Genomic DNA, 13,993 nt, shown 5'->3' with positions numbered 1-13,993 from the left:
TATCAGCTTTGCAGTTCATTTATACTGTGTGGTAGTGAGCATAGAGTTGAAATTTAACAGATTTGCTATTTGTTATTAAACTTGTGATTTACTTGGAAAAAGTTTCACTGGTAGGCTGTGTGACCTAGTCCTCTCCCATCCAAAATGCTATGAAAATATAATACGACTGGAATGATGATATACCTAGCTCGCTTTGACAGATGGATGAAGAACATTCAGTGTTCCCATTAAATACCTGATCAGTCGTATCATATAAAATTCTCATTATATGCAGCGTTAGAATCCTCTACAGAAGTAGTTGTGTCTTAATTTTATTTTTCTTTAATTTACAGGAAAAGTTATCAGTTTTAACTGCAAGTTGTGTGAATGCCGTTTTAATGACCCAAACGCAAAAGAAATGCATATGAAAGGTAGACGTCATCGTCTTCAGTATAAGAAGAAAGTAAACCCTGAACTAGTTGTGGATGTAAAACCATCCCTACGCCAGCGTAAATTACAAGAAGAGAAACTGCGTCGTCAACAGTTGCGTGCTGAATATTGGCGAAGACGGGATGAGGAAAGGTAAGACACATATGGATTGGTAGCTGTTTATGGTTTTGCAAGTAGTCATTATTATACTGGGTAGTGTGCTTATTTGGGGGGGGGGGTAGTATGTGTGGGGATGAGCAAATAATATAACGTTGGCATGGTGTCATTCCTTTTCTTATGTAGTCATTCATAGGATTAAGCCTTTTTAGCCTTGTAAAAAATACTTAGATTCTATTCATACAATGTCGTTTGAAGTTAACAGAATTCAAAGATGTGACTGCAGTGATGATATACCTAGCTCGCTTTGACAGATGGGTGAAGAACATTTTGTTCCCATTTTTATAACTGATCAGTCATATCATAACAATCTCTTATTTTTAAGTATTTGTTCTGTAGTAAGACATAAGCATTGTAACTTTTTATAATATATTTGCAATTTCATTTCTGCAATAATAAATAGGAATATACCATACAGGATGATGGAGGAAGAAGAACGTATGTATTGGGAGGAACGTCGCCGATATGAAGAGGAGGTGGAATATTTTGAATGGTACAGGCGATATGGTCGTGATCCTCGTGCTCTTCCTCCACCACCACGCCCATTTGGACCTGGTGTACCACCACTAATGGTAATTTATTCGTCTATAGAGAAATACTTTGTTTTATTGGTTGAGAAAACTGAGATAAAATAATTGAATACAAATGTCAAGTGATCTATCAGCATATAGGAGGAAAAACTGTTCATAGTAGTAACGAAAAAATTTAGGGAAATATTAGAGTTGATGAATAGCTACATTAATAAATATTGTAGTTCAATACATTGTCAAAGTTACTCACTCTGACTGGTATTGCAAGAATTTCTAATAAGAAATTACTATAGTGGAATGTTCTCAGATTTGTGATAAAATACTTAAATTTAATTAATTACCTTGTGTTGTCAGTAATTAATTTTATGTCGACAGTTTTTCCCTCAGCCACCAGTGCGGCGGCCAGACTCTAGTGACGATCGCCATGTGATAGCTCGCCATGCTGAAATCTATCCTAAAGAAGATGAACTGCAAGCTGTCCAAAGGATTGTGTCTCACACGGAAAAGGCTCTAAAATTCGTATCGGACCAACTTGCAGATCAAGCTATAGCTGCAGCTAAAGCGAAGAATCCCGTTACAGCCTCAGGTATGACCTTAGTTTCCATTTACTTTTATTATTGTAAGTTGTTTAGCATATCTTATATGCTTATGATTATTTCCTTAGTTACATTAACCAGTGTCACACACTATTGGGTACACAGAATAAATTTCTTTGTTGTATTGCAATGCTACAAATTAGGTTGCAAAAATATTTAGTGAAATGAAATGTTTAACAAACAGGACCCCGCCGCTCTCCGCTGTCACTTCCTCTTGATTCTTGACGTGTTCGGGGGCTCTGAAGTGGTTTATACTGACGGCTCAATGACTGATGGTCACGTAGGCTTCACCCTCGCCACCCTCTGGTAGCGGCCATTCAGAAGTCCATCTATGCCCTGGAACAGTCCCGCCATTATGTGGTGTTTGTGTGGACTCCAGGACACGTCGGAATCCCCAGCAACAAACTTGCCGACAGGCTGATCAAACAGGCAACGCGGAAACTGCTTCTGGAGATAACGCATCTCTGAAGCTGATGTGCATTCTGTCTTACACTGCAAGGTTTTCCATCTTTGGGAGACTGAAGGGCATAACAGCACACACAACAATGCGTGTCATTAAGGAGACCATGAATGTGTGGAAGTCTTCCATGCAGGCCTCTCGCGGGGAATCAGTTGTCCTCTGCCGGCGCTGCATTGGCCATACATGGCTAATGCAAGGTTACCTACTCCGTCGCGAGACTCACCTCAGTGTCGCTGTTTCTCCCGTATAACAGTCGTCAACCTCTTGCTGGACTGCCCACTTTTAGCCGCTCTGCGGCAGAATTTTAACTTTCCCAGCACCCTACCTTTGGTGTTGGACGGCAATGCCTCCACAGCAGCTTTAGTCTTGCATTTTATCCGTGAGAGTGGGTTTTATACTTCTATGTAGGTTTTAGCGCCTGTCCTGTGTCCTTGTGTGTCCTCCACCGTAGTGCTTTTTGGATGGAGTTTTTAATGTGTTTCCCTTTTTATTTTCGTGGTTGGCCAGCCACTGTAATTTGCTTTCACGTTTTATTCTCTTCTGTTTCTAACGTCTCTCTGTTGTTTTCTTGTCATCTTTCATTCCTTTTAGTGTTCGTTGCCTTCACAGTCCTTTGTTCTTGTGGCTTTTCCTTTCTTTCCGTTTTGTGTTATATGTTTCGTCCGTTTTATTCTCACACTTGTGGCATTGTTTTATTAGGAACACTGGACTGTTGACCTCACTGTTTGGTCCCTTCTCCCACCTTTAAACCAACCAACCATCCTTCTGTTTTAATGTTTTGAATGCAAAAACAGCTTCTAGTATGTTAAATTCTAATTCGCCGAATCCCATGACTACAACAATTTACAAAACCAACCAGAGAGATATACGTGCATTTGTGCCTGTGTCCATCCAAAGATTAAAAAAGTTCTTGATAGTTTTCATAAACTCCTGGAAGCAGTAATTAACCTGTACAGCCATTAAATAATGGTTCTTCCACAACAACATAGTGCACATACCTCCAGATATTTACTTTTCACATTCCTTTGCTTCAATTGTGTAATTTTCATCTCCATGTACATTCTAATTAAACATTTTTATATGCACATGTCGAGCACATTTCTGGTGTCACGTTTTAATATAGCATTTTTGCTTTATATTGAAATAGTGTGGAGGTGGTGCAATAATGGCAAGTCCCCGAGACAGCATCTATATTGTCACGCATTGTGTGTGTTACAGGATTATCCGACGTAAGAAATGTGCACAGCATTGTGCTCTTGTCTGTTGCATTTGTCAATGGTGTTCTGTGAAGTAAGGGGTGTCAGTTTTATCTTGCAACTGTAATTATTTGCTGACTAAGTAGTCGAGGTGTTAATAAACGGTGAATCTGCTTTAGTAATTTTTGATGTTTGTGGTAAAGCTACTTTTCAGCATAAAGACATCACAGGTACTTTCTTCATAGTCCTATTTTGGTATTAGGCAAATGACTTAAACTTATGGTACGTTACTAAATTCTGGCTGCAAATATTTTCCTTGTCATTCCAAGTATACAGCATCCAAAGTAGTAGCCTTTTTTGATGGTTCTGTTTCCATTCTTTTTAATTGTGGGAATTTTTCTGTTTACCATGAAATACTGTTTCAATTTTATTGAATCTCTTGTCAAGTGATTTCCATTCATTGTCTTTAGTTTGTGAATAATTTGCCTCCCTTCACTGTCTTATTTCCTCATGCAAACTACACCCCACTTTCCCCATCTGTGCCAGTAAAATTGTTAAAATTCTTTCCTTTCATCCCAAAGTGAGAACTGTCCAGATAAACAGTGCAAATTTAAGTTTACTAATAAATGCACTCATTTTCAGGAACCACACCTGCAACAAAACAAACTGTTCAGGCGACTGGTACTGCCAAACCAGCAGTTTCACCTGCATCTGTCCCTACTGGTACAAAGCCTACACCAAGTCAACCATCCACACCAATTCAGATAAAGACCGAACCAAATATTAAAGAAGATTCAAAGAAGGAAGATGGTAGAGATGGAAATCTGTGAGTATTGGGGCTAATTTGTAGTAGTGCACTTCTGCATTTTCAAAGGAATGCAGAATTTCAGCTATTTTGCATGTGGAATTCAAAGCATGCTCATTGCCAAGGATGTACAATCAAATGGAATGTTGCTTTTTGCTACGAAATGTGCTCTATTGAGTTTTAAAGTTGCTTCCAAATGCTATTGATTGAAATTTTGTCATGAATGTATTTAAGGTTATGTATGATGATCAGGTGTTTACCATAATTAAATTTGTTCTTTCATTCCAGATTCTCATTTCACAGAGATAAAGATGACAGCCAAGTTCCAAGGGTTTTGAAAGGTGTTATGAGAGTAGGTGTGCTTGCAAAAGGACTTTTGTTGCATGGTGATACAGCAGTAAATCTAGTTGTCCTTTGTGGAGAAAAGCCAACACGCACTCTTCTAAACAAAGTTGCTGAGTGTCTCCCCAAGCAACTAAAGGTTTGTTGAGATATGTGAAATGTTTGTTTCATATTGTTAGCAACCAGTGTACATTTTTCTCTCATTTTGTGGGCAGTAGTCAAAGAGAAAAACATAATGCTTGAATCTTTGGGTAAACCCATTCCATATATTTAGAACATTGAGCTTTGTTACATCAAATTAAAGGATTGTTAATTAAACATTATGGAATGTTCTCTGTGGTCTGGAGGAAGTTTACTTCTGTTAGCCTCCTTGGATAGGTAGGAAGACACAATAAATTGGTGTGCTTGTAACAAAATGAGCAGTAGACAGTGTGTGTACTATCATGCCCAGACCCTTGGGGTCACAAGCTCCACTCCTCCTTGTCTTGGCATCTGATAATCTTGGATCCTGGTCCACATGGAACTGCCAAATTGCTTTTGATTTTTAAAAAATTCGCTTGTTATATTTTTTGTGTATTCTTCACACAATTAACAGTGCTAAAATGTCTGAAATGTCAGCTGGCTACAGTTGAATTGGCATAAGTTGATCCCAAACAGTTGCAGTGGGCTGGTCGTGGCAATTTTGTGGGTGTACCTCAACAAATAATAAGATTTTGTAAAAGTCTCTATGGCAATGTGTTTTAGTGTTTTCACAGATCTGTAGACAGCTACTGTTTTCAGCTGCAGCATTTGAAAGCTGGCAACTGTGGTAAAAGCTGTCAGAGATTTTCTTGTGCTGTCTAGACTATTTTTGGGCATCCACCATATAATGAGAGAACAGCACTTCTAGTTAGTTTTCAAAATAATGTTTATTTTTACAGCTAGATGTAACATTAGTACTTGCACCATTTTGTATATTTATTTGGATTAGTGCTGCTGATTATATTAGATGGGCTGCAGTAGTTGAAAAAGAGATCATAGAACTGATTACTAGCAAGTAATAACAGTGGTATTAAAGCATGTTCCCAGTTGACTCAAGAATTATTTTGTGAAAGGCATTGTTAATGATTGCACAGTTGTTCCATCTGAATGTGGCAATTTCTTGATCAAGACCACAAAGATAAGAGAGATTAGGGCTCGTACAGAGGCATATAGGCAGTCATTTTTCCCTCGTTCTGTTTGGGAGTGGAACAGGGAGAGAAGATGCTAGTTGTGGTACGAGGTACCCTCCGCCATGCACCATATGCTGGATTGTGGAGTATGTATGTAGATGTAGAATGCTACTTTCTGCAATTTTTTGCCCAACAGTACTTCCAGTTTATGGTGAAAGCTTGATGTATCAGTCCTGATCTGAGTGCTTATTGCTGCAAATTTCTTTTATTGTGAATTGCCAATCTCAGTTGGTCTAACAGCTCTTGTGTTACTATTTTAATTGCTGTAGCTAATACATCTCAGCATCCTCTGATACCTGGTTGCGTATTATAATTTTTATCTCACTTTATTACTTGATTTACTTGACTCTGTTTAGCTGCTTTCAGTAACCACGTTAACTGTTCTTTGGTGCTGTTCTTTCCTAGTAACATTTTTCTCCTAGTATGGATCATAATTTGTTACCTAGTCTATTATTTTTAATAAGCTTAACATTTCAAAAATGTTCCCATACAATACTGTGCTCCAGATGCTGAAACTGTAAAACTTCTTAGAGTCTACAGGGTGGCGCACGAAATGGGTTACCATTTTGTTTTTGAATATAAACTTTGTCAGTACAATCTGAAAGGAACATATACTGCAATGAAGAACTGTCCATGGAAATTTGTTGTAACTCAGCACATGCTCAATATGTCCACCATTTCGTTTCCTAACTTCCTTCAAACGAACACTGAAGTTAGTGATTACCCTACGGCACATATCTTGCGTAATTTCACTGCAAGCTTGAAGAATAGGTCTTCTGAGCTCCATTAAATCTGTGGAAGTTTCTGGAAAATTTTTTCCTTTAGGTACCCCCAAAGAAAGTCACATGGATTGTGGTCTGGGCTATTGGGGGCCAATTCTGTCAGTCATTCAAGAGACCTGGAAACATGAGTGAAATGATCCGCATGTCGAAATGCTCATGTAAAAACTCAGTGTTTGCAGTATGTGGCCTTGCTCCATCTTGCATGAACCACTGCGTGTTGAAGGGCAAGGCAGTAGCAAGAAGCTGTGGAATGAAGCTATTGTGAAGCATGCTCAAATAACGCTTGCTGTTCAGTTCCTTCAAAGAAAAAGGGTCCAATAAGTCAGTGACTGGAAATTGCTGCCCATGCTGTAATCCTCGGAGCATAATGTTGTCGTTCATGAAGCACTTGTGGGTTTTCAGTGGCACAAAAGTGTAGATTTTGTTTGTTAACCACACCGTCTAAATGAAAATGCGCCTCATCTGAAAACCAAACACTGTTGAGAGTTTCTTCCCTATCCTCCGCCCACTGAGCAAACAGTGGTCTCTGCTGCTTGTGTTCTTCAGTGAGCTTCTGTGCACAGGTCATCTTGTATGGGTACATATGGGGGTCACTTTTAAGAATGCGTTGAACGGAGCGTCTGGATATTCCCAGTTGCACTGCTGCCTTTCTACACGATTTCCCGGGACTTCTCTGTACAGCAACTCTTACCCTTTAAATATTCTCCGGCGAACAAACAGGCTTAGGCCGAGGTCGCTTCGCTTCCAGTACTGTTTATTCCTGTACAAATTTATCGTAAAACCTGTGGATGGTCTTCTGGCAAGGGACCTATCGTGTGTTAAACTGTTGCCGAAAACGCCTCAGAGTCACAAGGATTTTCATTTCATGAAAAAGTAATACGATTGCCGATCGTTGCTGTGTCGTCAGTCTTCCATTGTCAGCCATTGCTGCTTACTAGTCTCATAGTGGCAGTATCGTGAATTACATTTCATTTCGTAACTCATTTGTTTTTCCAAGCTCTGCTGGTGCTGCTGTAGAGATCCCAGCGGGATACCTAATGTGTGTCGTAAATTGTGAAAGAAACAATTGGCAACACATTTCGTGCACCACCCAGTATATCAATATCTGACATCAAGAGTTACGTCATTAGTTAAATCGTCATTTGTCTTTGCCAATCTTCTGGTGTCTTTTGGTATCTTCCTTGCATTGTCTGCCTTATGTCTGTCCAGAAGGGGCTAGGTTATCAGTGTACCATAGCAGTGGCATGTGTGTGTTGCCTAATGTGAAATTACCTGTAGTTGATACTTTATTTTCCCACATGTCCAGTAGAATTGTTTAATTTGGAAAACTCTGTGTAAATATTTTCTGCATGAACCTTCTGATTCACAGGTGGTGTCCCCAGACGATACTTATAAGATACAACGGAAAGTTGAAGAAGCTGCCATAGTTGTGATGGGTGTAACAGAACCACACATCACTGTTACTATCACGCTAACTTCTCCTGTTATGCGTGAACAGTTACTGTGTCCTCCAGAAACGAGTGGTGGTAAGACTTCAGTGGAATGTGTAAAGTAACAGCTCACACCAGGGGCCAATTTTGACAACTTAATTAAGAGAGCCATGTCAGGCAGTTGATTGTGGCCCCTGGAGAAATATTTAAAGATAATTTTGTGCTAGCCTGAACAGAACAACTGCCAGTTCAAGGGAGGTGAATTGCAGGCTAGCACCTGCCAGGCCAAGAAAAGGATAAAGCAATGTTTAATCTGTTTTACATTCATGCTGTAATTCTTTTAATATCTTTCGTATCAAGAAACTAAATAGTAATAACTTTTAATCAAGATTTTATCATTTTTCTGATATTTGTTCTTTTCATGAGCCTGTGTGTTAATACTAAGATTTCTAGGTGTCCCATCGACTTAACAGCCACGGAGGAGGGGATCTTAGAAAGTCGAGGCATACTGGAAGGATTTTTGACCATGCATACAAAAAGCATTTTCATAGCCACTAGGTTATGGTCACCAAAGCATTTTTAATTCCTCTTTGACATTTCACATTTTGTTAAGTCAGATATGTTGTAAACATTTGCTCGTGATTAAGCCTGTACATTGTTAGTTTTGCTTGAATTAGTCTGAAAATTCCTTCTTATACTATCTTGTGTAAAACTTTCTTGCATTGATTTTAATGAAAACATTTAACTGTCAATTCTGTATATTAATATAAGTTGTTAAAGATGTTATATATTGTAATTAAATTGTGTGTAAAATGTGACCTGTACCTGTGACTTGAAACTGTTTTTGGCAGTGTGTGAGCACCAGTACTGCAATGGTCAAACACCCTTTGTAATGTTGTCTGATCGACTTTGTTTCTTCCCCCAACCCCAGACTCGGTGTCTGTGAGTCAGGCCCAGGTGATGAAGGATCCACCAGACGTGCTCGACAAGCAGAAATGTTTGGATGCCCTGGCAGCTTTGAGGCATGCCAAGTGGTTCCAGGTTTGAAGGAATTCTTCCTTTTTAAAGTCAAAAATCTTAAGGAAAATATACTTTTCAGCCTTGTGTCTGTCAAGTAGTTTTGCTGCTGCTTTCTGTAGTGGCAGGATTGCAGTATGGTCTTTTTTGCATGCCAGTTGAATTACTAAATATAAATTTTGTTTAAATTGATATGATGTGTATGTGTTGCACATTTTGCTTATTGGGTGGGTGGGAACAAAGCAGTTCATGAAATTTGTGGTGGTCTGTAGGAAGAGCGTACTGCACTTCAGCTACTACTCTTTCTCTGCTCTAAAAGCAATTCATTTTTAATGTAACTGTGGGAGATTAACACTGAAGCAGATTTCAGACGTATTCTTTGTAGTTTCTAATATTTGGCTAATTTGCATTGTAGAATTTTGCTTTATTAGCAATATTACTTTCACAAGTCTCATCCATATTGTAAACTAGACGTAATTTAAAAAATATATTTTTCTTTAAGTGCCAAAGGCCAGTATGTTTAATATTGGGGTTCTTTTGTAATTCCGAACAATGGGAAAAAAATACATGAGGCTGGAAAGTTAGCAAAAGATAGACCACAATAATCATTCGGCTTCACTCTTTGTTCCCAGGGCATTGCCTCTAGGGGTTCAGGGTTATTTCTTATGAGTAAAACAACAGTTCGTCCATGCTTGTTTATTGTGTGCATGTTAGAAACCTTGTCAGTTTCAATTGGGAGTAAAACCTTCAATAGGGATTTTTTATTGCACTAGATCTTTGAAACACATTGAAATTTCAGTAATTTGATTAATATATTTACTAGCATGCACATTTGATGTTTAAATTTCATGTTGTTAGGACGAACCTTAGGTACCATTAGTTATAGTTCCTCTTTGTATTCACTACACCTAATACCAAATTTGTCTTACAGGCTAGGGCAACTGGTTTACAAAGTTGTGTTATGGTTATTCGCATTCTTCGTGATCTGTGCCAAAGGGTCCCTACGTGGGCGCCCCTACATAGCTGGGTAATAATTTTTATACTGTTATTTGAAGCTGAGATTTGTGTATTTTTATGTGGCATTTATAACTCATAACCATGCATTATGAACTTTGTTTCCTAATCGTCATTTGAAATGAATAAGTGCCTCACTTTCATTTGACAGGCAATGGAATTGTTAGTTGAAAAGGTGATAAGTTCAGCAGGACAACCACTAAGTCCTGGAGATGCACTACGCCGTATTATGGAGGCTTTGGCATCCGGTATTCTGCTTCCGGGTGGTCCTGGGCTGATGGACCCTTGTGAGAAAGATCCCTCTGATGCAGCAGGAAATATGTTGCCACAGCAAAGAGAAGACATCACAGCATCTGCGCAGGTTGGTACTTTGAGTAATTTGAGAGCAGAATTTTTACGTAATTCCTAATAAGCAGAAATTATTGTGTGTTCTATACAGGCAATTTCTTATTATTGAGAATTTATTTGTTTGATGTGTTAGGAAAATAAAGGTTGCACAAATGTAATGACATATTGGTGCACCTGATGCTCTGGTGCCTTGTAAACTGTGGGCAGTAGAGTCGTTTGGTAAGACACACACTGTGTGATGCAATGTTGGAATCAGTCGGGGGTTCTATCATTTTTATGATAAAGAAACCTTAGCTAAACCTCAAAAGTTTTTTTTTTTTTTTTTTTTTTTCCTTCCCCCATTCACACACTTGAAGTTATTGGTTTTAGATAGCAGATTTTGAACTACGTTTGCATCAGAATACTGACAGAAGTTGGGCCAGAACTACTTTGTTTGAAACTGCCAACCTCAGCGAACAATGACGCAGTAGCCTGTTCTGAGTGCTTTGTGATGCTTGTGGTTTCTGTTTCTCATTTTGAAATGAGTGGAGAGGCAATGACAAGAGTCCAATTATAATCCTCGCAATGCCAGAATGGATCAGCAATCCCTGTGACTACGTCAGTTCTGCTTTCACAGAACCCTGGTGTAGGCCAGCTCCCTGTGATAGGTGGCAAGGAGGGGGCAGGGTGTGCTTGCTTCCACCTCTCTTCTCACAGCTGGCTGCTTCATTCTAGTTAGTTCACACTTGCAGCTGTCCACCGGATTATACTGTTCCTCTGCACTCTAGCAACCCAGAAAACAGAATCTGTAAACATGCTTTGACCATGCCCAAAGACTTCCCCTAATGAGTGAATTATGTCTGGTTTAAGCCAAGTACCTTGTTATTCCTATCTGTAGTGTTGTGAACTATGAGTCGCATGGGTACAAATGGCCACAAAAGGTCAAAATAAAGTTCCGTATACTGTGTAATTGTTGAATTAGATGGGGGAAAAGACTGTACACACTTTTAACCAGAGGCAGGGTAAATGCTGCTGCTTCTCAACAGAAACGATCATTTGCTGTAAGTAGCCAATAGAAGAAAACCAAAACTGTTTGCGGGGAAAAAAAACTTGTCAAGAAGCTCACCAATAACCACTTTAACAGTTGTTTTCAAAGCACTAAGTGTTAGTCTTCTGACATATAGTGTGGCAACCTTTTAAATTTACATGTAGAATCATTTATAAAGAAAAAAATAGTTGTGGATTTTGGCAAAAATAGGTAAGTCAGGTTCTGCTGACCATTCCAATTGACTTCTTTGTTTGTATGGCTGTTATAACAAGTTTTTGACTTCGTCTCAACTACTTGGGTGTTCGTAATGGTACTCAACTACTTGGGTGTTCGTAATGGTAAAGGACAGGGATATTTGCCTCTGATTAACCTGATATCAGAAGTAGTTATGGGTAATAGCACTCCAAAAGTACTGAAGCGAGCCATTAGTGAGAAGTTGAAGTAGTAACTGCTCTACTTGTTAAATGTGGATAAAATTGTGACGTTTGTTTCAGCACGCATTGCGCCTGATTGCTTTCCGGCAAATCCACAAAGTTCTGGGAATGGATCCACTGCCTCCACCTAAATTTACAAGAGGTAGATTCAACCGCAAAAGAAGGCGTGATGATAGCAGTGGAGAAGGCAATGGTTCTGAAGGTGAATGTGATATCTGTTGCTATTCTTTCAGTTAGCTGTAAGAAAAACTTCATTTGTCTTTGTCATCATATCCATCAGGGGAGGGAATGATGTCAAATACATGAAATAAATTTGCATATTGATAAGACTTAATTGTGTGGACAAAATAAACTACTAAGGAACTTGTTACTACAATCTGCCAAACTTGCTTTCTCTAGGTAGCTTTTAACATGTGTAGTTACTCAAACTTCAGTTACATCTGAAAATATTTTTATGCTGATGCTCAGCTGTATAAAATTTGTTCTATCTTCAGCCGGGGATGGGAAGAAGGACAAGAAAGAAGAGGGTGCGGAAGGTGACATGAAGATGGATGTCGTCGTGAAAACAGAGGTTCAGAAGTGAACCCATCAGTTTTGTTCCAATTTATTTTGTTTTTGTACAGTTGTTAGCGATGATCACCATCATGTTTTGCAATTCTCAGCACAGTAAAGATGTTTTTTGTCTCCAGCATGTGTACACTAAAAGTATTTAAAATGGCTGTAAGAAGAACCATCAGCTGCATTATTGTAGAAGACATGTCCAAATTGTCAGCTTTTCACTATAAAGTAGACATGAAAAGGGACAGAAATTTTCTGTTTATATGTTTCTTGTGGAGTGTGTTCATCAATGTTAACACAGTGAACTGTCATAGGTGATCAGTTATTGTTGAGTATTAAAATGTTAGATTAAATGTTTGCCATTCCCTCTGAGTAGAATATTATCTTACTCCACAAAGAGCAGTGAAAAAATTTCCCTCGCAGTATTTTTATTTTCTTGATGCTTGTGTCTCCCAGGGTTAACGTTGTATTATAACCTTGCAGAGATGTGTGTCTGTTGGTGATACTTGTACCATATGTTTCTTTGTGTCTTTAAGTGTGTGTTTATTTTTGGATGTTTCACATTAGTGAAATAAAGTAATGAAACAGTAAAATGTGTTGTTCTCTTTGCAGACCTGAGTAAGTAAGCCACTGTCTTGCGACCCTTGTTGAATTGTTTGGTAATAAAAAAGGTATTTATTAACGGAATTGCAACAAGTATTCTATTATTTTATGACTACATTTAAAGGAAAGTTGGTGAAACAAATATTTTCAATTGAAGCTTGAAAAGTATTTGCTCCCCCTGCAAGACACTGGTGCAAGCATATTCCTCCTTTCCCCCCCCCCCCCCCCCTCGCCCATAAGTCCGTCTTTGAGTAGTGGTTGGTGGTGGTTCAGTCCTCATCATATTTCTGTTGGTATCTAGGGCTTCACCTCTTGATAATTGTTGCAGACAAAGTTGTTTGCCATAGTAAGTTGTTATATCTCAGTCTTCCACTGACAACTCTTTGGTTCCTTATCTTTAAAAAGAGATAATTATTATATATGCTAATATTTTGTGGTCCTGAGAATGAGATGCGTTCTAACAGTGATTCTTACAAATGTGACAGTTTTGCAAAATGTAGTAGCTTATATTTAAAACTGAAATAAAAAATAATCCAATTGTGAAATTACTGGTCTGATTGGTGTATTTGATACATTCACAAAGTGTTAACATTGAATACTGAGGAGGTATGTGTCATTTAGGTGGATTGTTTTCCATTAGCTTCATACTTGTGCCAGAAAATCATTCCTTCGATGTGCAAAAATATAAGCAACTTGGGGATGTCTGTATTCACAGCCCTTTGTTCTGTAACCACATGAATATGTATAATTCTGAAAATCTGTGCTTTTTGATATGAATAATGCTGAATGTCAATGGGAAAAAAAAAACTTTCTGGGCTAATACCACCTTCTTGTCGCCACATCTGTTTTGGGGCAGAATTTGTTTCTGCAAGAGCCCTACATCCAAGGAAATGTCCATTGGAAAATCTTGCTCTTAAGGCAGACTAGTCCCTTATTTCTATGAAAGCTGGACAAGTGCACGATTCATAGGTTTTCTATGATCAACTTGACGGACTGATTAGTAGTCACCATATTCAGTGGAACATCAATTGTTGTGTAAAGGGATAGGTTGCTAC

General features: G+C 38.6%; 1 protein-coding gene across 2 annotated transcripts in view; it reads left to right on the top strand.

Annotated features, from left to right (window-relative positions):
* Positions 1 to 12,928, top strand: part of LOC124621775 (zinc finger RNA-binding protein) — a 42,670-nt gene extending 29,742 nt beyond the window's left edge. Inside the window, exons 9-19 of one of the 2 annotated variants that reach the window (XM_047147211.1) lie at positions 333 to 561; positions 1,004 to 1,157; positions 1,491 to 1,701; positions 4,010 to 4,193; positions 4,461 to 4,653; positions 7,877 to 8,033; positions 8,869 to 8,978; positions 9,886 to 9,981; positions 10,120 to 10,329; positions 11,838 to 11,979; positions 12,272 to 12,928. In XM_047147211.1, the coding sequence (XP_047003167.1) occupies positions 333 to 561; positions 1,004 to 1,157; positions 1,491 to 1,701; positions 4,010 to 4,193; positions 4,461 to 4,653; positions 7,877 to 8,033; positions 8,869 to 8,978; positions 9,886 to 9,981; positions 10,120 to 10,329; positions 11,838 to 11,979; positions 12,272 to 12,360 (1,775 nt within the window). In that variant the 3' untranslated portion in view covers positions 12,361 to 12,928. Of the gene's footprint in view, positions 1 to 332; positions 562 to 988; positions 1,158 to 1,490; positions 1,702 to 4,009; positions 4,194 to 4,460; positions 4,654 to 7,876; positions 8,034 to 8,868; positions 8,979 to 9,885; positions 9,982 to 10,119; positions 10,330 to 11,837; positions 11,980 to 12,271 lie in introns of both variants that reach the window. The other variant, XM_047147210.1, reaches the window with a different exon arrangement.
* The last annotated feature ends 1,065 nt before the right edge of the window (positions 12,929 to 13,993 follow it).

Source organism: Schistocerca americana, chromosome 7 (genome assembly GCF_021461395.2).
Source record: "Schistocerca americana isolate TAMUIC-IGC-003095 chromosome 7, iqSchAmer2.1, whole genome shotgun sequence".
NCBI lineage: Eukaryota > Metazoa > Arthropoda > Insecta > Orthoptera > Acrididae > Schistocerca > Schistocerca americana.
The sequence above is the reverse complement of the archived record's forward strand: the minus strand, read 5'-3'. Positions and strand labels throughout refer to the sequence as shown.